The sequence below is a fragment of the Takifugu flavidus genome, chromosome 22, assembly GCF_003711565.1.
Source record: "Takifugu flavidus isolate HTHZ2018 chromosome 22, ASM371156v2, whole genome shotgun sequence".
Classification (NCBI taxonomy): Eukaryota; Metazoa; Chordata; class Actinopteri; order Tetraodontiformes; family Tetraodontidae; genus Takifugu; species Takifugu flavidus.
In genome coordinates this window covers 3,175,001-3,190,666 of record NC_079541.1, presented here as the reverse complement: position 1 = coordinate 3,190,666, position 15,666 = coordinate 3,175,001, and the positions used below count along the sequence as shown (strand labels likewise).

The following is a 15,666-nucleotide window of genomic DNA, read 5'->3' as shown; positions in this document are numbered from 1 at the left end:
AAGTGAGTAACAATGACAAATGTGATGATTTGCTGGTATTTATTGACAAAACTGTTAAGACCGGTCGTGTATAGAAGCACAGCGACCTCTAGTGTCCAAAATGGTCAATTGACTTCTCACAGTCTCAAAAACTGTAATTCTTCCTGTAGTCTGACGTCATCCCCGTCGTCATTTCAAGAATACCCAGACAAAGAAAGCACATCCGTGACATTCAAATACAATAACCTGAGAGAACATCTACAAAATATGGTCATTCACAGTTTTCAGGTCGTCTCCTCTCCGCCGAGCGAAGCAGCGCCGAAACATTACTCGTCATAGAAGCACCACAAGCGGTTCCTCAGAGTCATGACATTCCCTCAAATGAATAAGAGAATAAACAATTACCAGAAATACTTTGAAAGCAGTGACTGATTTGACTCCCGCAGAGAAAAATGTCCTGAGATCAGCTTCAGTCCTCCTGGTCCCTCTGGTCAGCAGCACGTCTTCCGCTCCACTGACGTGTTGGCGCCTGTGAGCTCATCGACGGGTCGAGAGTTGGCCCGGAGGAGCAGCCGAGGCGTGCCGTTAGCCGCCAGGCCACCGTGCTGCTGGATGTTATGGCCGTTGCGAGCCAGGAGCTCCCTGGCCATCATCATGAAGGCCTCGTCCACGTTCTGACTCTCCTGTGGACACGAGAGCAGAACATCACACACTAGCCACAGCTCAGCTTTCTTTGTCTCAGATACGTGCTAATTACCTTGGCGGATGTCTCCAGCGCTGCTAGCATGCCCTTGTTCTTTGCCAAGTTGCAAGCTTCCTCAAATGTGACCTGGCGTTCCTCCTCCAGGTCGCATTTGTTGCCTAGACAAGGACCCAAGCAAGTTAACAGTGTTGACGTCGAAGCAAACAAGGGACTGCAGCGTTAGCTTCTCACCGATCAGAACCAGCGTCACGTTACTTGCTCCGTAGAGCTCCACCTCGCTGATCCAGTGGCTGACCGAGTCAAAGGTGGCGTGCCGGGTGATGTCATAGGCGATGACGGCGCCGTGGGCGCTGCGGTAATAGCTCTGGGTGATGGTGCGAAACCTCTCCTGTCCGGCCGTGTCCCACACCTGTATCTGAACCACACAAACAAGAACCAGAGAGGAACTGAGGGACGACACACCACCGGCATCCTCCTGTAGCTAAGCGGTCCCCGTTGGACCGCGTTCTCATGGCGACGGCTAACACAGAAAACAATCCAGAGTCAGAGGATTGAACAGCGAATTACTGTTTGGACGGGCGAAACAAGCCTCTCTTTTTTAAATGCATGTGTTCTAAAACAGGCAAAGGTCACAGCTGTGACCCGACACACTGTCACAGGAAGAGCTGCTGAAACGGCCACATCAGGAGGCTCCGCGACACACGGCCCGGGGCATGTCATTAGCATGACGTAGCAACGGAAAACAGGGCCTCTCGTTGCTATTTTAAAGAATCCAAAGGACATTTTTATCAGTCAGGGAATTAAATAAAAGAAAATCCACTGATCAAAGACATCAAAGGAGGGGGGAAATTGCTGATGACGCTGTGAATTTTGGGAAAACATGATTTCTTTGCTTGAACCAACCACGTGGGATTGTTTTGGCTGCTTTTAAAGCCTGTTTTAGGTCAACTTTGTGTAAAGCTGCAGATCAAACCAACATTTGATCAACTCAGCAGAGGTGACAGCAGGACAGAAACACGCCGGTGGTTCCTGTTGAATGCGGAACCTCATTTACTCAAGCATTTACTTCTATTTTTTCTAACACGTTGGCAGCAGAAGAGTCATTCAATGTTTTGTTTTTCCGTGCTTTTCCCGTCTGCGCTGAAGTCGGTATCTGGAGGAACCAGACCGACGGGTTCTTCTCCTCCCACAGCCGGCGGGTCCGACCTGTTCTGGACTAACTGTAGCCAAGTGTCACTTCCTAGACAAGTTTCTGTTCCAGGATTGTACAAACCCCAAAGGATTTCAGCCCAGACAGGCCCATAAACACTCCATCATATCCCTGATCATAGTTTTAAATGGAGATATTGAAAAAAAACTGCTTAAAAAAGACATTTAATTCTAATTGGTGGTGGATCCATCCTCAGATTATATAGCCCAGATTACTCCGTCCTCTGGATTATCAATGATATTTACAGTTTTCTCAGGCTCCACTCATCACTAACCTTCACTTTTTTCCCCTCGATCTCCACGGTCCGCACGCTGAAGTCCACCCCGATGGTGTTCTGCTGTTTCTCCGAGAAGGTTCCCGACTTGAAGTTCTGGACCACGCAGGTTTTGCCCACGTTGGAGTCCCCGATCAGGATGATCTTGAAGAGGAAGTCGAAAGAATCGTCCTGTTCGGGTCCTGGCGTGTGCATGGTGGCCCGCAGAGGAGGGTTCTGAAGGAAACGTTCTCCTCTTCGCTCTAGATCGCCTGGAATGCTCCAGATTCTTGGTTTGTAGTTCTCAGGCTGAGTCATGGGCAAGGAAGATGATCCTGAAAGTGATAAGAAACACTCCTGCTTCTTCTTCTACAAGAAAACCACCAGGTGACCGGTCCAGGTGTGCCTGTGGAACCAGTTTAAAGAGGTGAGAACGTTTCCAGGTTTCAAACAACATTAAAAATGTACAAAAACATTAATTTCCCCAAAGACAACAATATTATTTTGTCTTCATATCATAAATCTCCATTCTTCACCTCACTGGGGTCATTGGATGACATCATTCTCTTCCTCCTGCCTCAAAGGATAGAAGTCTTCTCTTCAAACTAAAATAAAAAGATGCTCGCCTGTGTTTGGGTTCTTGTCGAATCCTCCTGCTGTTCTGTCACTCACGGCATTTTCCCTGAACTGTCGTCTTTGTCCTCCCCCTCTCTGTCTCTTTCTCCACCTGTTTCAACAATAGAATCCCGCCCTACCTGTGCAGGTACGGTAGCCTAGCTCCGTTACAGCTGTTGGATTCTGGGAAATGTAGGCGCTTCATTGTGACGCGACAGAAGATTCTTTTGAGGTCTGGCGATCAACTCAAGCGGCTATTGTGGCTAATTATCTGCTGCACAGTTACTTTCACTTCCTATTCTCTTCAATAACGTCGTCACTGTCGAGATGTCGCCAGTTTGTTCGTTTGGCCGTTTGTCAGTATAATTCTTATCTATGCATAGCAAAGATAAGGTGCTCAAATAGAAGTAAGTTGAGTTCAATATGATCTCATAGCTTTTCGATACATTAAATCAATTTGTTTTCCCCACTTCAACCCCAGAATCAAGCACCAACTCTTTTAACTGCATGTATTGAAAACATAATAATAAAATAAAACTTTATTTATGATTATTAGGCTTTTTAATATCAAACGTCATTTGGTTTACAATGACAATAAAATGTCAACAAAATCTACCCTGCCGAATTATGACCCATGTTCCAAACATCATTCCCGAACTCACCACTGCTCCGTAAACCTGGATTTTAAAAAATCCGACTGTATTTGAAGGCGGCGCAGCGCATCCAGGCTCCGCGCGTCACCGTGACGCCCCCCCCCCCCCCTCCCCCTCCCCCCCGTGCGGATAAGTCGATGCACTCGCATCCAGAGCACATCTGCGCGTAACCTTAATACCATCTTTATGTTAATAGCTCCTTTAAAATCCCGGGAGAGAAGCGCAAACATGCAGCGGAGCGCAGTGATCGTCGTGGCGGACAAGACGAGCTTGAAAAGGCCGTTCATTTTTACAAACGCCGTTCATATGGTGGGTGATTGAAATTACTTTTGCATGCGTTTGAACACACGGGGGCCGATTTGATTGATTGAAATGTTTGATCGGGAAATTAATCCGGCGCCAAGTGAGCCGAAACCGGCGTCGTCCTGCGCGTCTGCACGTACACAAACATGGTGCAGTGGAGCATCGGGATGTGGCGACGTCTGCAGTGTTCATCCACCCAAACGTCCAGAGGATGCACAGATAGAAAGTGGGGTGAAGAAGTGATGAGAAGCATGATAATCGGCCTGTCAGTTTAATTCTGCATCCGCGCAGCAACTCAGCAGCGAAATCAGCAGATTTGCGTCGGGGGGCAGAGAAAAAAAAAATCTTAATCCCGCTTTGTTTTTGTTTTTCTCTCCTAAGGCGCTGTGCTTCTTCATGCTGATGATGACCGTTGCCTGGCACAGAGACCTGGTCCTGACTGGAAAAGTACGATTTATTCCAATAATCTTTGAATAACTATTTATCTGCTGGTCTGAGCTCCACAAACATGTGCTGATGTCTTAATGGGTGATCCCCCACTGAACATGTGTTTATATTTATATCTTATTTTTGAGTTCAAGGCCTCATATTGGTCCCCATCTGCCCATTAAAGTGTCCTTGAGTAAGACAGTGAATTACCCTCACTCATTCTGTCGCCGACCCTGACTTCCGACCTCTTCAGTAGCCGTGCTAGCAGCACAACCGGACAGCAATTCTCCCCAATTTCCCCCCCATCAACGGTGGTTTTCCTGTGGTTTCCCTCCCCAGCTGGTGTCTGTCGCTTCGGCCGTGATCATGTACGTGATGGAGATCGGCTGCCTGCTGCTCTCGGTGCTCGGCATTTTCGGAGCCTGTAAAGGGAAGCGATGGTGTCTGATTCTGGTGACTGTCTCCTTCGTGTGTGCAGGTTTTCATTGAAATAAAGAACACGTTTTTTTTACGCGTTGCTCTGCGTCTGTGTGCAGTACGCAGCTGGGATGGCAGCAGCCAGTCAAACCATAATCATCAGAACAGCTCTGAGCTACCAGGACCTCTATGAGGTATCACACTGCTACGTTCATGATCTCTGGTGGACAGATGCTGTATGTGTGTGACTTTGTCCCATTTTAGAAGCGGGTTGTCCGGGAGGAATCCAAGCTGCTCTCCATGATGCCGCTGACCGGAACCAACAAGGCCAACAGGACGCTGCTGTACAGTATTCAGAGAGAGGTAAACATGGAGGCTTTTGGTTCTTTTTTATAGGTTTCAGCCTCGATTCCAACTTAAGACATTAAGTAATTAGTTTTGCCTGCCTCAAACCCTGATTTTTTGACGATAACTAAATTGTTTGTTTGGTTTTTTTTGCATTGAGTAGTTTGATTCCAGTTGTGTAAGGTGAATGGTGAACGAGCCAGCTCATTTATTAAATCATTTGTGTTTCGTCTGATCTGTTCTGTAATTTTAAGTTTGACCTCTGACCTTTGTGCGTTTCCAGCTCGAGTGCTGTGGGCTTATTGACGGATACAAAGACTGGGGCGCCTCCATCCCTCCATCGTGTGACTGTCACAATCCAGGAAAATGCGTGCGTATCCCACCGACCAAAAAGAAAACGCCGATATAAATATCAAAGTAAAAACACAGTAACCCTTCAAAGGTTCAGTGTGTAAGATCAGAAATCATATATATCATATATTTCTTTTTTACACTTTTTATAGTATCCCGACATTATAATGATGTGTTTGTGTTCATTTAGCTGTAATAGCTGAATAATTCTTGCCATTTTTCCTATAGTAGCCAGAAATGGACAAAAATAGGAATTCCAGTCAACTTAACCTTTAAGTCTACATTAGTTGACCATCAACAGCAGCTACACCCCGGGAACTCTCAAATCCAACCTGACATAAATAATGTTTTTCCTCCATCAGATTCGACTGCGTGGCATCGCCACACTGGGAGCCCCCAAGAACCAGTACGTGTATCAGCAGGTACGTCAGCTTCTCCCTCCGAGGAAACGACTGTGCTGACTGCGCTTTCTTTACCATTCACCTCTGCACTGTTGATCTCACAGCCCTGTCTGCCGGTTTATGTTTCCGAGCTGAAGATCGCGTTCTCCTTGGCCATGGCTATCCAGTTTGGAAGTGGGGTATTCTGGGTAAGAGCTTGCAGGGCGTACCGCGACGCTCGCTGTATTTCACACATCGTGTCTGTGCTCTTCCACTGCAGGCGGTTCTGCTGGTCATGAGCATCAAGCTGATGGGCCAAATGAAGAGGAAACAGGAGTTCATGGCTCTTCTCCAGTCAAACAGATACGTCCCCGGTGCCTTCTAGTCACCATTTTCATATGCATACAGTAACGAATTATTACCAATATGTTGGAATTTGCACATATTCAACACATGCTGTATACCATAATCTAGCTTTTGCGCTCTATAGCAACATATGCAGATTTTCTATTAATCCTATATAATAATGCATGTACAATAACTGATATTGATATGCAGGTGTGACTTTTTTTTTCTCTATACTGCCATAAAAATGGTGTGATTTTTATTAAAACACTCTTTCACATGCTGTTACCGTAGCGCGGCCATCAGTGTTTCTTTGCTGCAGCCTTGTCCTCCATGACTGGACGCATCAGTTGCATCTGTATTCAGAGTTTGGCATTTTATTTTTTTACATTTTTAAAGTAATTGGCTTTGTCAGAGTCTAAGACGGTGACGTTTCTTCACAAGCAGCTGCAGATAAATACCACTAAAAATGTTCTATTCTCTTTGTGGACTGGACCAAGATCTTTGACACACATACAGATATTCATAGGTTTCAGTTTTAAGCACTCATTTATCAACAACCCTTTCTGCATTTTATTGAATTAAGATCATTATTTAATAGGAACTGACACTAATTTTCTTGGGTAAATAATCAGGTTAGACAACGGAATGACACTCAGCTCTCATTGGGACAGCAGAATGTTGTGATACCTTGTTGATAAGCACATTATGGATTTAAAACCTGGTCACCTTTTTTTTAAACACACATTTATGAATGATCATTTTCGGCAGTGTTCAGCGGTGTCGGGGTGTTACAGGCAGACAGGTTGTGAGAGTCACGAGGATACGTGCGTAACTGTAATGTTTAGCTCTCACCAAACAAGCCTTTATGCCACAACAGGTCTAATACGATCAGCTGTAGGTACTTCCTGTGGCTGAAATGTCCCCTTGTGAACATCTTGTCATCTCAAACAGCTGAACCAATGTCTACCTGTGCACTTTAACCATTAATGCCTGTACTGTACATACTGTATATGTTATTATGTGTGCTTTATTGTTTCAGTCATATGCTTTTTTTGTTATTTATTGAATGGATTTGTAAATAGGATTAATAAAAGATGTTCTTAAAGCTGGTTCTGTAAGATAAAAATGATATTATTTAATGGAACTGAACTAAATAAACTGTTTTTAAAGGAATTTGATTTCTTTTAGTAATTAGATTTAATCAAAATATTAGCAAAGCTTTAAATGTATTGTGGCCGTATTTGTCGTCACATCTGTATCTTGGGGCAATATTAATTCCTGCCTGCAGCGCTGCTGTTTTGGAAACGGGAAGTCGTCGGTGCGCCGTTCCCTTTAAGAAAGGTCACATGACACGGAAGTAAAAATCAGAAGCGCCGTGTTTACAAAGATGCGCGTGTATTTTTGTTGAGCCAATAAAAAAACAGTTTAGACCTGGGTGGCGCACGTAGATTCCGTTTAAAGGAGTTCAACGTGATTTTTTGAATTCATTTCTTTAAATTCGTGTCACGCTAAACCCGATGTGGAATACAAGACAAAAGATACGGATACTAGTGTTAAGCCACCTGTTATTTCGCGTGTTTAACGCCGGTTGTTTACATGTCTAATTAAAGGTAAGGGCAACAAGGCTGCGTGTTTCATCTTTGCCCGCAGTTTCGACTGTCTTTAAATCATCTAAATGTCTTTTTCCAGAAGCATTCCATTCTATAGCGTTTGGATGAAATGACGCACGACATTGACGCCGTGAACGTACCTGCCTACTTTATATCAAGCCACGAAGGTTTTCATGGAAGCATCAAAAACTTAATCAAAGACTTTGTGGTGACTGAGATTGACATCAATGGAGAACGTGTGACTGCAGTTGCGGCGTGTGAGAAACCAGCCTGGAACTGCTGTGATGCAGACACTGATTCCAAGGACAGCAGCCCCCGCTGGGTGGCGGAGGTCGCCGATCCTTCAGCTGATTGTGGAGCAGACGTCACCACAGGGAGTTTTGATCTGAGCATGATCTTGGGCCAGTCGGTCAGCGAAGAGCTCGAGCAGTTCGTGCTGACTCTCAGAGACGAGAAGCAGAGCACGCAGGAGCTCTCTCTGGGATGCTTCACCGACAAACACCACAGGGCAAACGTCCACCGGGCTGTCCGGCACCGCTTCCCCTTCCTCATGACCATTACCATCCAGCCTGAGATCAGGGTGAGGGAAGACCCGGACTACAGGGAGCTCTCCCAGCTGGTCACGGAGGACGAGGCGGAGGACTTCTTCAGGTTCATAGACGCCAAAGTCCGAGGCTCGTCCTACATGTTCGGCCCTGACGACAACAAGGAGCACAGGACGGCCGTGCACCACTTCATGAACCGCAGGTTCGGCAAACTGGTGGAGACTAAAAGCTTCAGCGACCAGGGGAGGACGGCGATCTCGGTGAGGCTGAGGGAGCAGGGAAGGCCCAAAAAGAGGTCTGCGGACGAGCGCCGAGAAGAGGACGTTTACACTGGTAGTAAAGATTCGGAGAAGTCACGACACTGTGTTCAAAGAGCTCAAACGGTGGCGTTAACCCCTGCTTGTCGCATCTTTTAGCCTTCACTCTGTGTAAGGAGAATCTGGAGACCCTGGAGGCCATCAGCTACATGGCGGCAGAACTCGGCGTCTTGCCGTCGGACTTCACCTACGCTGGGATCAAAGATAAGAGAGCCATCACCTACCAGTCCATGGTGGTCAAAAAGGTCTCGCCTCAACGGTAGGTCTGGATTCCCTGTGTCTTTTTTTTTGTCTGTGACCTCAACTCAACTTTTTTGGTGTCTTCCAACAGGCTGGAGGAGAAGTCGGCAGAATTTGAGAAGAGAGGGATGCGCCTGTCCCAGATTCACTCCGTCAGCGAGCCTCTCAGGCTGGGACGTCTGCAGGGGAACCACTTTGACCTGGTGGTCCGTGACCTCCGACCCCACAGGGCGGGCGAAGCGCACCCTCCCCTGGCCGCGCTGATCAAGGAAGCGGTGGAGAACGTGGAGGTAGCCCTTTCCAATACGCGCTAGCTTAAATAACCAAAGTCAACCCGTCCTGCATCGCCATGTCGGTCCGATTCTTGTTTGCAGAGCAGAGGTTTTGTCAACTATTACGGACCGCAGAGGTTTGGCAGCGGGCAGAGCGTGCAGTCGGACCGCGTGGGCTTGGCCCTGCTCAAAGAGGACTTTGTAAGTGCTGCAGATGAGCCAGATGTTGGTAGATGAGCCAGCTGTTGGTACATTTGTGCGTTGTTGCGGCTCAGGTGGGTGCCGTGCATCTCTTCTTCACGCCGGAGGAAGGCCACGATCCTCCCAGCCTCGCCAAGAGACACTTCCTCCAGACAGGTGAGGATTCGTTCATTTTAACGGGACAACCGGAAAAAGAAATGCGTTACTCCCCACCCCTCCCTCTCTCGTCTTCTGCCCCGCCAACAGAGAACGCCAAGGAGTCTCTGGCAATGATGCCGTTCTCCAAACCAAGGGAGCGACTCATGCTCCGCGCCTTGAATCGCTACGGCACCGGAGCGGAAGGTTGCGCTCAAGCCTGGCTCAGCCTGCCTCACAGCACCAGAGTCTTCTACCCTCACGCCTACTGCAGCAGGTCGGTGTTGGCGGCTCCTTTGCCCTTACGATTGGTGTTCGCGTGGTCCAAGTGAGATGATCCTGCAGCGGTTTGAATCTGGGCTTTGAGAGTTTGCTCGTTGGGTCGGTGCGGGCAACAGAGCCAACAAAGTCAGAGACTTAATTAGTATTTGAGGTGAAGCTTCAGTGCAACCTTGACGAGGAAGTTTCCTCTGGTTAACCAACACCTGTTCACAGATTTGCCAGCTGCAGCCAAGCGCTGTTTTTCAAAGAGTTTGTGACTGTTTGGTCTTCAAGGGTGTGGAACGAGGCGGCAGCACACAGGCTGATCACTCTGGGCCACAGCGTCAGAAGCGGGGACCTTGTGTGGAGACAGGAGGAGTCTCAAATACTGGAGGACACGGGAGAAAGCAGCACGCCTCAGGTGAGAGAAGAAGGAAAAGACGTTGACGCCTCGTCCCCACAAAAGCGTCCGAGATTCAATCTGGTTAAACCCTTTCTAGATCCATGTGGTGACAGACCAAGAGGAGCAAGACGGAGCGTACAATCTGGAACAAGTGAGTCCTAAAACCTGAGATTTAAAACAACAAGAATACTTTTTCTCACCATTGCTGCTGTATTTTTAATTTTTTTCATGCGACCAGGTGTTGCTACCAATGCCAGGAAACACCGTGAAGTACCCCGAAAACGCCATGGGGCCCTGGTTCCAGGAGAGGCTCTCCAGAGACGGGCTGGAAGGCTCTCGCTTCAGAGTCAGCGGGCTCAAACTCAACCTGCCCGGCTGCTACCGCCCCCTGCTCGCATCCCCACGTAACCTCCGCTACCAGCTGCAGAGGACAGCTTGCAGAGACGGAGGAGGAGGAGAGGTGACGGGAGAAAGCAGCAGACGCCACAGCCAGATAAACGAATCATCAGGAGAAGACAAGCGGGACGCTCTCGCTCTGATGCTGAATTTCGACCTCGATTCATCCTGTTACGCGACCATCTGCCTCAGAGAGATCATGAAGTGTGAACTTTAGAATTTGTGGTATATTTGAATGTTTTTCTATGCTCGTTCTCATTTTTAGTGGAAGAAAAGTTGAAATAAGTTAAAGTTGTTGTTGAAATAAGAGTGTGATGTCATGTTATGTGATGTTGATTATGAACAAAATCTAAATGTAAACAGTATGTGATTCCATTAAATTTTTTTTCTAAATATGGATTTCAATCCTCTTTTTTAAAAGGCATATTTATGAATGAACTTTCATTTCAACCACAAATTATTCTTGTATATTTTAGTATAACTGTCAGCTAATATGAAAAAATGTAAAAAAAAAAAAAAAAAATCACAAGAACTATCAAATTTAATATAAAACAATCCCAATTTATATTTGTAGCCGGACTGCCTGTCATATACCTTAATGTAGTAAACTCGTTTCGCCACTGGGTGGCGCAACACACCGAGTATTGTATTATAAAAAGCACCAAAGAAGAACACCTGATTCGCTCCTCACCCAGGTCGGACCTGCAGGATAAAGATTTCTCAACCAAAACAGAACATAAATCATAAAAGTCTGGCGTAAATATAAACGGTGGAGTCATCAGCACTTTATTAATAACCCATGTCAGATATACCTGTGGGCTGTTTTTAAATACTCGTTATAGATGTCAGTCATACGAACGATATGGTGGGTTCTGACATGCAGCCTGTGAGCAAAACACTGATGTTTGATGAGGCGTTTGCCTCAAACTGACAAGAGACGCCCGATTAAAGATAATAGGTTCATTGTTTCGGGATTGTTGCGGTGATTGATTGATTGGATTTCTTTCCTCGGTTTGTGCGGCAGCTGTTTCCTTCCACTCAAGGTGTTGATGTTCGCAAGTGTGCAACATGCACCGTGTTCGTCCAAACTGGGAACGTGTCAGAGTTTTGCATCTGCACCCAATACAAACACTTTTATCCGCTCTCGAAGGCTGTATCCCCTGGAGCAACATCCCTGCACATCACATAAAACTTTCCACCAGGAGACTTGCATATTTTCCATGTGCTGAGTTAGCCTGAGTAATCAAATGGTGAAATATTGCGTCCTGTCTTAATATTGCAGAAAATTACTAAAACATGTTGGACTGCTTGGGAAAACGCGGCCGCTTTGCTTTCAAGTGAACGTCGGGCACTGAGAAATCTCATGACACATGAGTGGAATCTTTATTGGCTTGCACGCTTTGCTGATTCTGACCTCAACCACCTGAGCTCAGCATCGTTTCACCGGGAAAAGCCGGGAGCTCTAAAAGAAGTCTCGGGTATCGGCGAGTCCTCCGCATACTTGAGGCCGGAGCCTGCTCCAGTCAGCTGGAGATAAACGTTGACCCACTTTGGCAACATGGATGACAACTTTACTACACGTCTCGCACGGCTGAGAGCGAAGGCCCTGGAATGAGGAGAGCGTCCTGGGTGATGAATGAGACAGAGGCGAAGTGATTTATTCCTCTTTAAGAGGAGGGGAGGGAGAGGAGTCGTGGAAGAGGCTGCGGCGCTGAGTTCTCTTGTTCCCTTTCAAAACATCTTTTCTTCATCAGCAGCTTGACTGCTGAAAAAACTTGAATGTTTCCCACAATGCACCAGGACACGCTGCAACAATCGCTCTCGGAATCGTGGGGGAAATCGGGGTTCCTGGTTCAGGATCATCACCGATGCTGGAACAGCTCAATATCGGGGGCTGTTTGTCCTTTTTTTTTTTTTTTTAATTTTCCTAACTGCTGCGTTTAAGCAAATGCCTGAAGTGTGATCGACTTAGCAGACGCGGCGCTTTTGGGTTTGGAGTTCGAAGTTATTTCTCCTGCGCACATATTTTGCATTTGCCACGCAGATTATTGCACCTGGAGAAGCATTTCGGTCGTTTCTCTTGCAACTGCGATCCATGGGAACGCTCTGGACCCGTGGCCTTTCCATCATGTGACTCCAGCTGGATGTCCACGCCGCTGCTGCCCAGAGGCGGCTCTGTCACCCATTTTCTCCGGTCTGCACGGCGAGAACGCTGACCTGATAAATGTAGCCGGGCTATCGACGACTGGAAAGGGAAGGGAAAACAATGGCGTGTCAAAGGAGATTGATTAATGGATCGTGTAATGTGGCTGTAATCAGGGATCACTGGGCCCTGCACGTGCAGCGCAGATGGATCCGCTTGTGTGCCGAGGCCACGCGGACGCTGGATCGGACCGTACCATTTCAGTTTGTCATGTGATCTAAACTAAAATTGTACCCGACGTTGGGTTCAGCCTGTTGGTTTATTTCTTGTTGGAAAAGAATCCTAAAGCTAAAGTTTTTCAAGAATCTTAAAGGAATTAAAAAAGCCTGCCCTTGACTGGAATCGGACCCAAAACTTCATTTCCTGCCTCGTTTGTGACCCAAAGAAACACTCAAGCACGTCACCGGCTGTGTGGAATCTGGGTGACCTGGGCTCCACGTGAGCCATTAATGGTTCACTCTCCCCAACTGGGAGCTTTTCTCACACTGTAAAATGGAGACAAGAAAAAAAAAAACTGTGTTCTGTGTCACGGTGGAAGATTGTGTTGACCAGCTGCTAACCAGGGGAGGGTAGCTGCTAACCAGGGGAGGGTAGCTGCTAACCAGGGGAGGGTAGCTGCTAACCAGGGGAGGGTAAAGCTTTTAAAACAAGCTAAACCTCTCCGTCAAACCACCTCAGCTGGATATAACACCCATGTCAAGCTAGCAAATGCACCTGTGCCTGAAAATTCCAGGCTACCTTTAAGAGATTCCTGCCTGCATGCATGTTTAGAGCTGTTGAAGTTTAGCATCCTGTATTCTTTCATTGCCATCAGCCTCTTTTACATCAGTCGGCAGTCCTGTAATTACCCGACTGGCTGAGTCCCAGCTGCATGTGTGTATTCGCAAAATATGTCCAGGGACGTGCGCACGGACGGATCGGAATGAAAATGGGAGGCGGGCCGCTTCGGAGCAGCTGTGAGTGCCCGAGGAGGAAGGAGAAGAGAGAGACTCATGATGGATTGAGCCACTTCCTGTCTTGGTATTGGTTAATCTTCCTGATGCTCCTAAATGTTCTGCACCATTTCAGCTGACCTCCCTTTTTGTTTTACAGTTTTCCCAATCATAGAAGCCCCCCACTCACCCACACACACACCCGTGCCCCCGTCGCCTTACAAAAGAAGGGCAGATAGTGTTTATACCCCCTATCTCCACACTCCAAGTGATCTAAACGGGATCTCAGCAGCCAGCCGTGCTTGAGCCATTAGATAATGTGATGAGGCCCCATTTGTCAAAGATTGAGGCAAACACACATTTTACAGCATGGTTACAGTCATCCATTTCCCCCACCCACACACACACACACACACACCACCACCACATACACACTCCCCTCGCTCTGTCAAACAGTCAGGCATCAGACCCGTGTGTCCGGCCTGTGTTTTGTCCTCTCTGGTTTTTGATCTTCCTCCTTTCTTTCCCATCCCACCTGTTTTTCCTGCTCCATTGTTAGAAAGTCTGACATGTTGGGAAAACAGCCCTTGGCTGCTGTCAGGAGATGGGGAGCATGTGTTTGTGTTCTGGCCAGGAGATGGGTCATTTATCAAAAGAGGACTTTATAGAGGCTATTTGCTGGTATTTCATGGTCGGCTTTAAACCGGTGTGCTTAATTATGGTCCGGAATCTATCCATCTATCTTTTTTAAAGGAAAGGAATTGTGTACAGTTGGTTAGCGTAAACACACTTTTTCTGCGGCAGAATCCACTGTAATATTTTCCAACTCCACGATGGGAGCAACTATTTTGAGATCAAGGACCTCTCGGCTGGACCGAGGGGAGAGAAGACAAGAGACAAAGGGTCCGAGGATCGAGGCTAGAAAGTACAGAGCGTGCAACGATCATCGCCTAATTAGATTTAGCATTGGGGGTGGAGGGGTGTGGGGGTTTACCAAGAACGTGGGCCTTTGTTTGGGGACATCTGGACAAACCTGCTGAAAAATGCTAGCCATTAAGCGGCGACTTCATGAACTCCAAAGATGAGGCTTACTCGGTTCAAGATTATATCCCAATTCAGAACACGACCTCCCACTTCCTCTTCACCTCAGCTGGTCACAGTAGACCCGCTCATTTTTCGAGGTTAGCAGCTAGCATGTGTGTTTGGGTTTGTTTTTAGAGAATGAGCTTCACAGGAGCAATCCCCTGGGAGGGAAGTACTAGTTCGAATATCCCCAGTAAAAACTTTGCGAGAGCAGTTCTCGTTTAAACGTACTTTACTTGAGTGACGCGTTCTGATTCTGTTGCATAACCAATCAGAAGAGTTTAGCTCTCATCGTTTCAGTTTATTCATTCAGCGCAGCTTGGACGGAGCTCTCAGGGATGAATCTGGGCCGTTGCCTCCCCAGCTTAGCTGTGTTGTGAAGTCTCTCCGAGTTATCGAGATAAGGGCTCGGCGGCGGTGGACAGGAGTCACTGCCTGTACGGCACCGAGGAGCTCACTCAAAGCAGGAAAAAACACTCCTCCGTGGAGTTCTTACGTGAATCCATGCAAATCTCAGCTGGGATATATGGAAAAAAAGGCAGAAGTCCAGGTTTCATCACTCATTAGACCAAAATGACTGACTGTATACTAAATAATAACATAACTGTACTTTAGTTCGGCTTCTTTTACTTGTTCAAAGCAAAATCCTCCGTTTGCGTGTCTTGAAGAATCATTTCCAATAACTTTGCTGTCTGGGGACCATGTGATGGTCAGGCAGGCCGGGCCGGGATGTTGTCATTTATAGGGCTTATTCAGCTACAAAGTAGATATTATTATCATTTAAGACATCAAGAGGAGGAAACAGATGGAGCCACTTAAACGTCGATATTACGAGTTGAGAGATGCAGACCTTTAGCATCTGCTGGAACAACGGCTCTGTTCTGATCACGGACGCTACCATTGCAGCGTAACGTTGACTTTAAAACTGCAGGTTCTCTTTCACTCAGCCAAACACTTGTTCTAGCCTTGGCCTGATTCACTATAAAAGGGAGCGGCTGGGATTTAAACGATACCGCTGGTCTTGGTTTGGGTGCAGGTGTGGAGGGTGTTACCGCCACAGCTACAAACACAAGTCGCAGCGC

The 15,666-nt window shown here is 47.1% G+C and overlaps 3 protein-coding genes across 6 annotated transcripts; 2 read left to right on the top strand and 1 right to left on the bottom strand.

Moving 5' to 3' along the window:
- Positions 1-22: 22 nt before the first annotated feature.
- On the bottom strand, positions 23-2,928 carry LOC130519537 (ras-related protein Rab-19-like). Of its 3 annotated transcripts, none has more exons than XM_057023060.1 (5): positions 2,772-2,928; positions 2,167-2,551; positions 914-1,097; positions 737-840; positions 23-662 (listed from the first exon to the last, which is right to left on the bottom strand). In XM_057023060.1, the coding sequence occupies exons 2-5, from the start codon at positions 2,461-2,463 to the stop codon at positions 471-473; spliced, it is 777 nt and encodes a 258-aa protein (XP_056879040.1). In that variant the 5' UTR covers positions 2,464-2,551; positions 2,772-2,928; the 3' UTR covers positions 23-470. The 3 variants fall into 3 exon arrangements, with proteins under 3 accessions (XP_056879040.1, XP_056879041.1, XP_056879039.1); XM_057023061.1 differs by having other exon boundaries at positions 2,167-2,480; positions 2,682-2,891; XM_057023059.1 differs by having other exon boundaries at positions 2,682-2,880.
- Positions 2,929-3,518: 590 nt separating this feature from the next.
- LOC130519536 (tetraspanin-8-like) lies at positions 3,519-7,159 on the top strand. The gene is made up of 9 exons (XM_057023058.1): positions 3,519-3,722; positions 4,098-4,163; positions 4,485-4,598; positions 4,682-4,756; positions 4,827-4,925; positions 5,191-5,277; positions 5,621-5,680; positions 5,764-5,847; positions 5,919-7,159. The coding sequence occupies exons 1-9, from the start codon at positions 3,600-3,602 to the stop codon at positions 6,021-6,023; spliced, it is 813 nt and encodes a 270-aa protein (XP_056879038.1). The 5' UTR covers positions 3,519-3,599; the 3' UTR covers positions 6,024-7,159.
- Positions 7,160-7,317: 158 nt separating this feature from the next.
- On the top strand, positions 7,318-10,771 carry pus7l (pseudouridine synthase 7 like). Of its 2 annotated transcripts, none has more exons than XM_057023050.1 (10): positions 7,318-7,596; positions 7,676-8,474; positions 8,558-8,717; positions 8,790-8,988; positions 9,073-9,171; positions 9,246-9,327; positions 9,418-9,583; positions 9,862-9,988; positions 10,068-10,121; positions 10,209-10,770. In XM_057023050.1, exons 2-10 carry the CDS (start codon positions 7,706-7,708, stop codon positions 10,581-10,583), a joined length of 2,031 nt encoding a protein of 676 aa, XP_056879030.1. In that variant the 5' UTR covers positions 7,318-7,596; positions 7,676-7,705; the 3' UTR covers positions 10,584-10,770. The 2 variants fall into 2 exon arrangements, with proteins under 2 accessions (XP_056879030.1, XP_056879031.1); XM_057023051.1 differs by having other exon boundaries at positions 7,321-7,596; positions 7,679-8,474; positions 10,209-10,771.
- Positions 10,772-15,666: the final 4,895 nt, after the last annotated feature.

Coding starts and splice junctions, on each gene's coding strand:
- LOC130519536 (XM_057023058.1), top strand. CDS start 3,600: ATGTTAATAGCTCCTTTAAAATCCCGGGAGAGAAGCGCAAACATGCAG. Junction 4,926..5,190: donor TGTACAGTATTCAGAGAGAG/GTAAACATGGAG, acceptor GTGCGTTTCCAG/CTCGAGTGCTGTGGGCTTAT. Junction 5,681..5,763: donor ACCAGTACGTGTATCAGCAG/GTACGTCAGCTT, acceptor TTGATCTCACAG/CCCTGTCTGCCGGTTTATGT.
- LOC130519537 (XM_057023060.1), bottom strand. CDS start 2,463: ATGACTCAGCCTGAGAACTACAAACCAAGAATCTGGAGCATTCCAGGC. Junction 841..913: donor CGTGACGCTGGTTCTGATCG/GTGAGAAGCTAA, acceptor GTCCTTGTCTAG/GCAACAAATGCGACCTGGAG. Junction 663..736: donor CGCTGGAGACATCCGCCAAG/GTAATTAGCACG, acceptor TCGTGTCCACAG/GAGAGTCAGAACGTGGACGA.
- pus7l (XM_057023051.1), top strand. CDS start 7,706: ATGACGCACGACATTGACGCCGTGAACGTACCTGCCTACTTTATATCA. Junction 8,989..9,072: donor AAGCGGTGGAGAACGTGGAG/GTAGCCCTTTCC, acceptor TCTTGTTTGCAG/AGCAGAGGTTTTGTCAACTA. Junction 9,989..10,067: donor GAGAAAGCAGCACGCCTCAG/GTGAGAGAAGAA, acceptor AACCCTTTCTAG/ATCCATGTGGTGACAGACCA.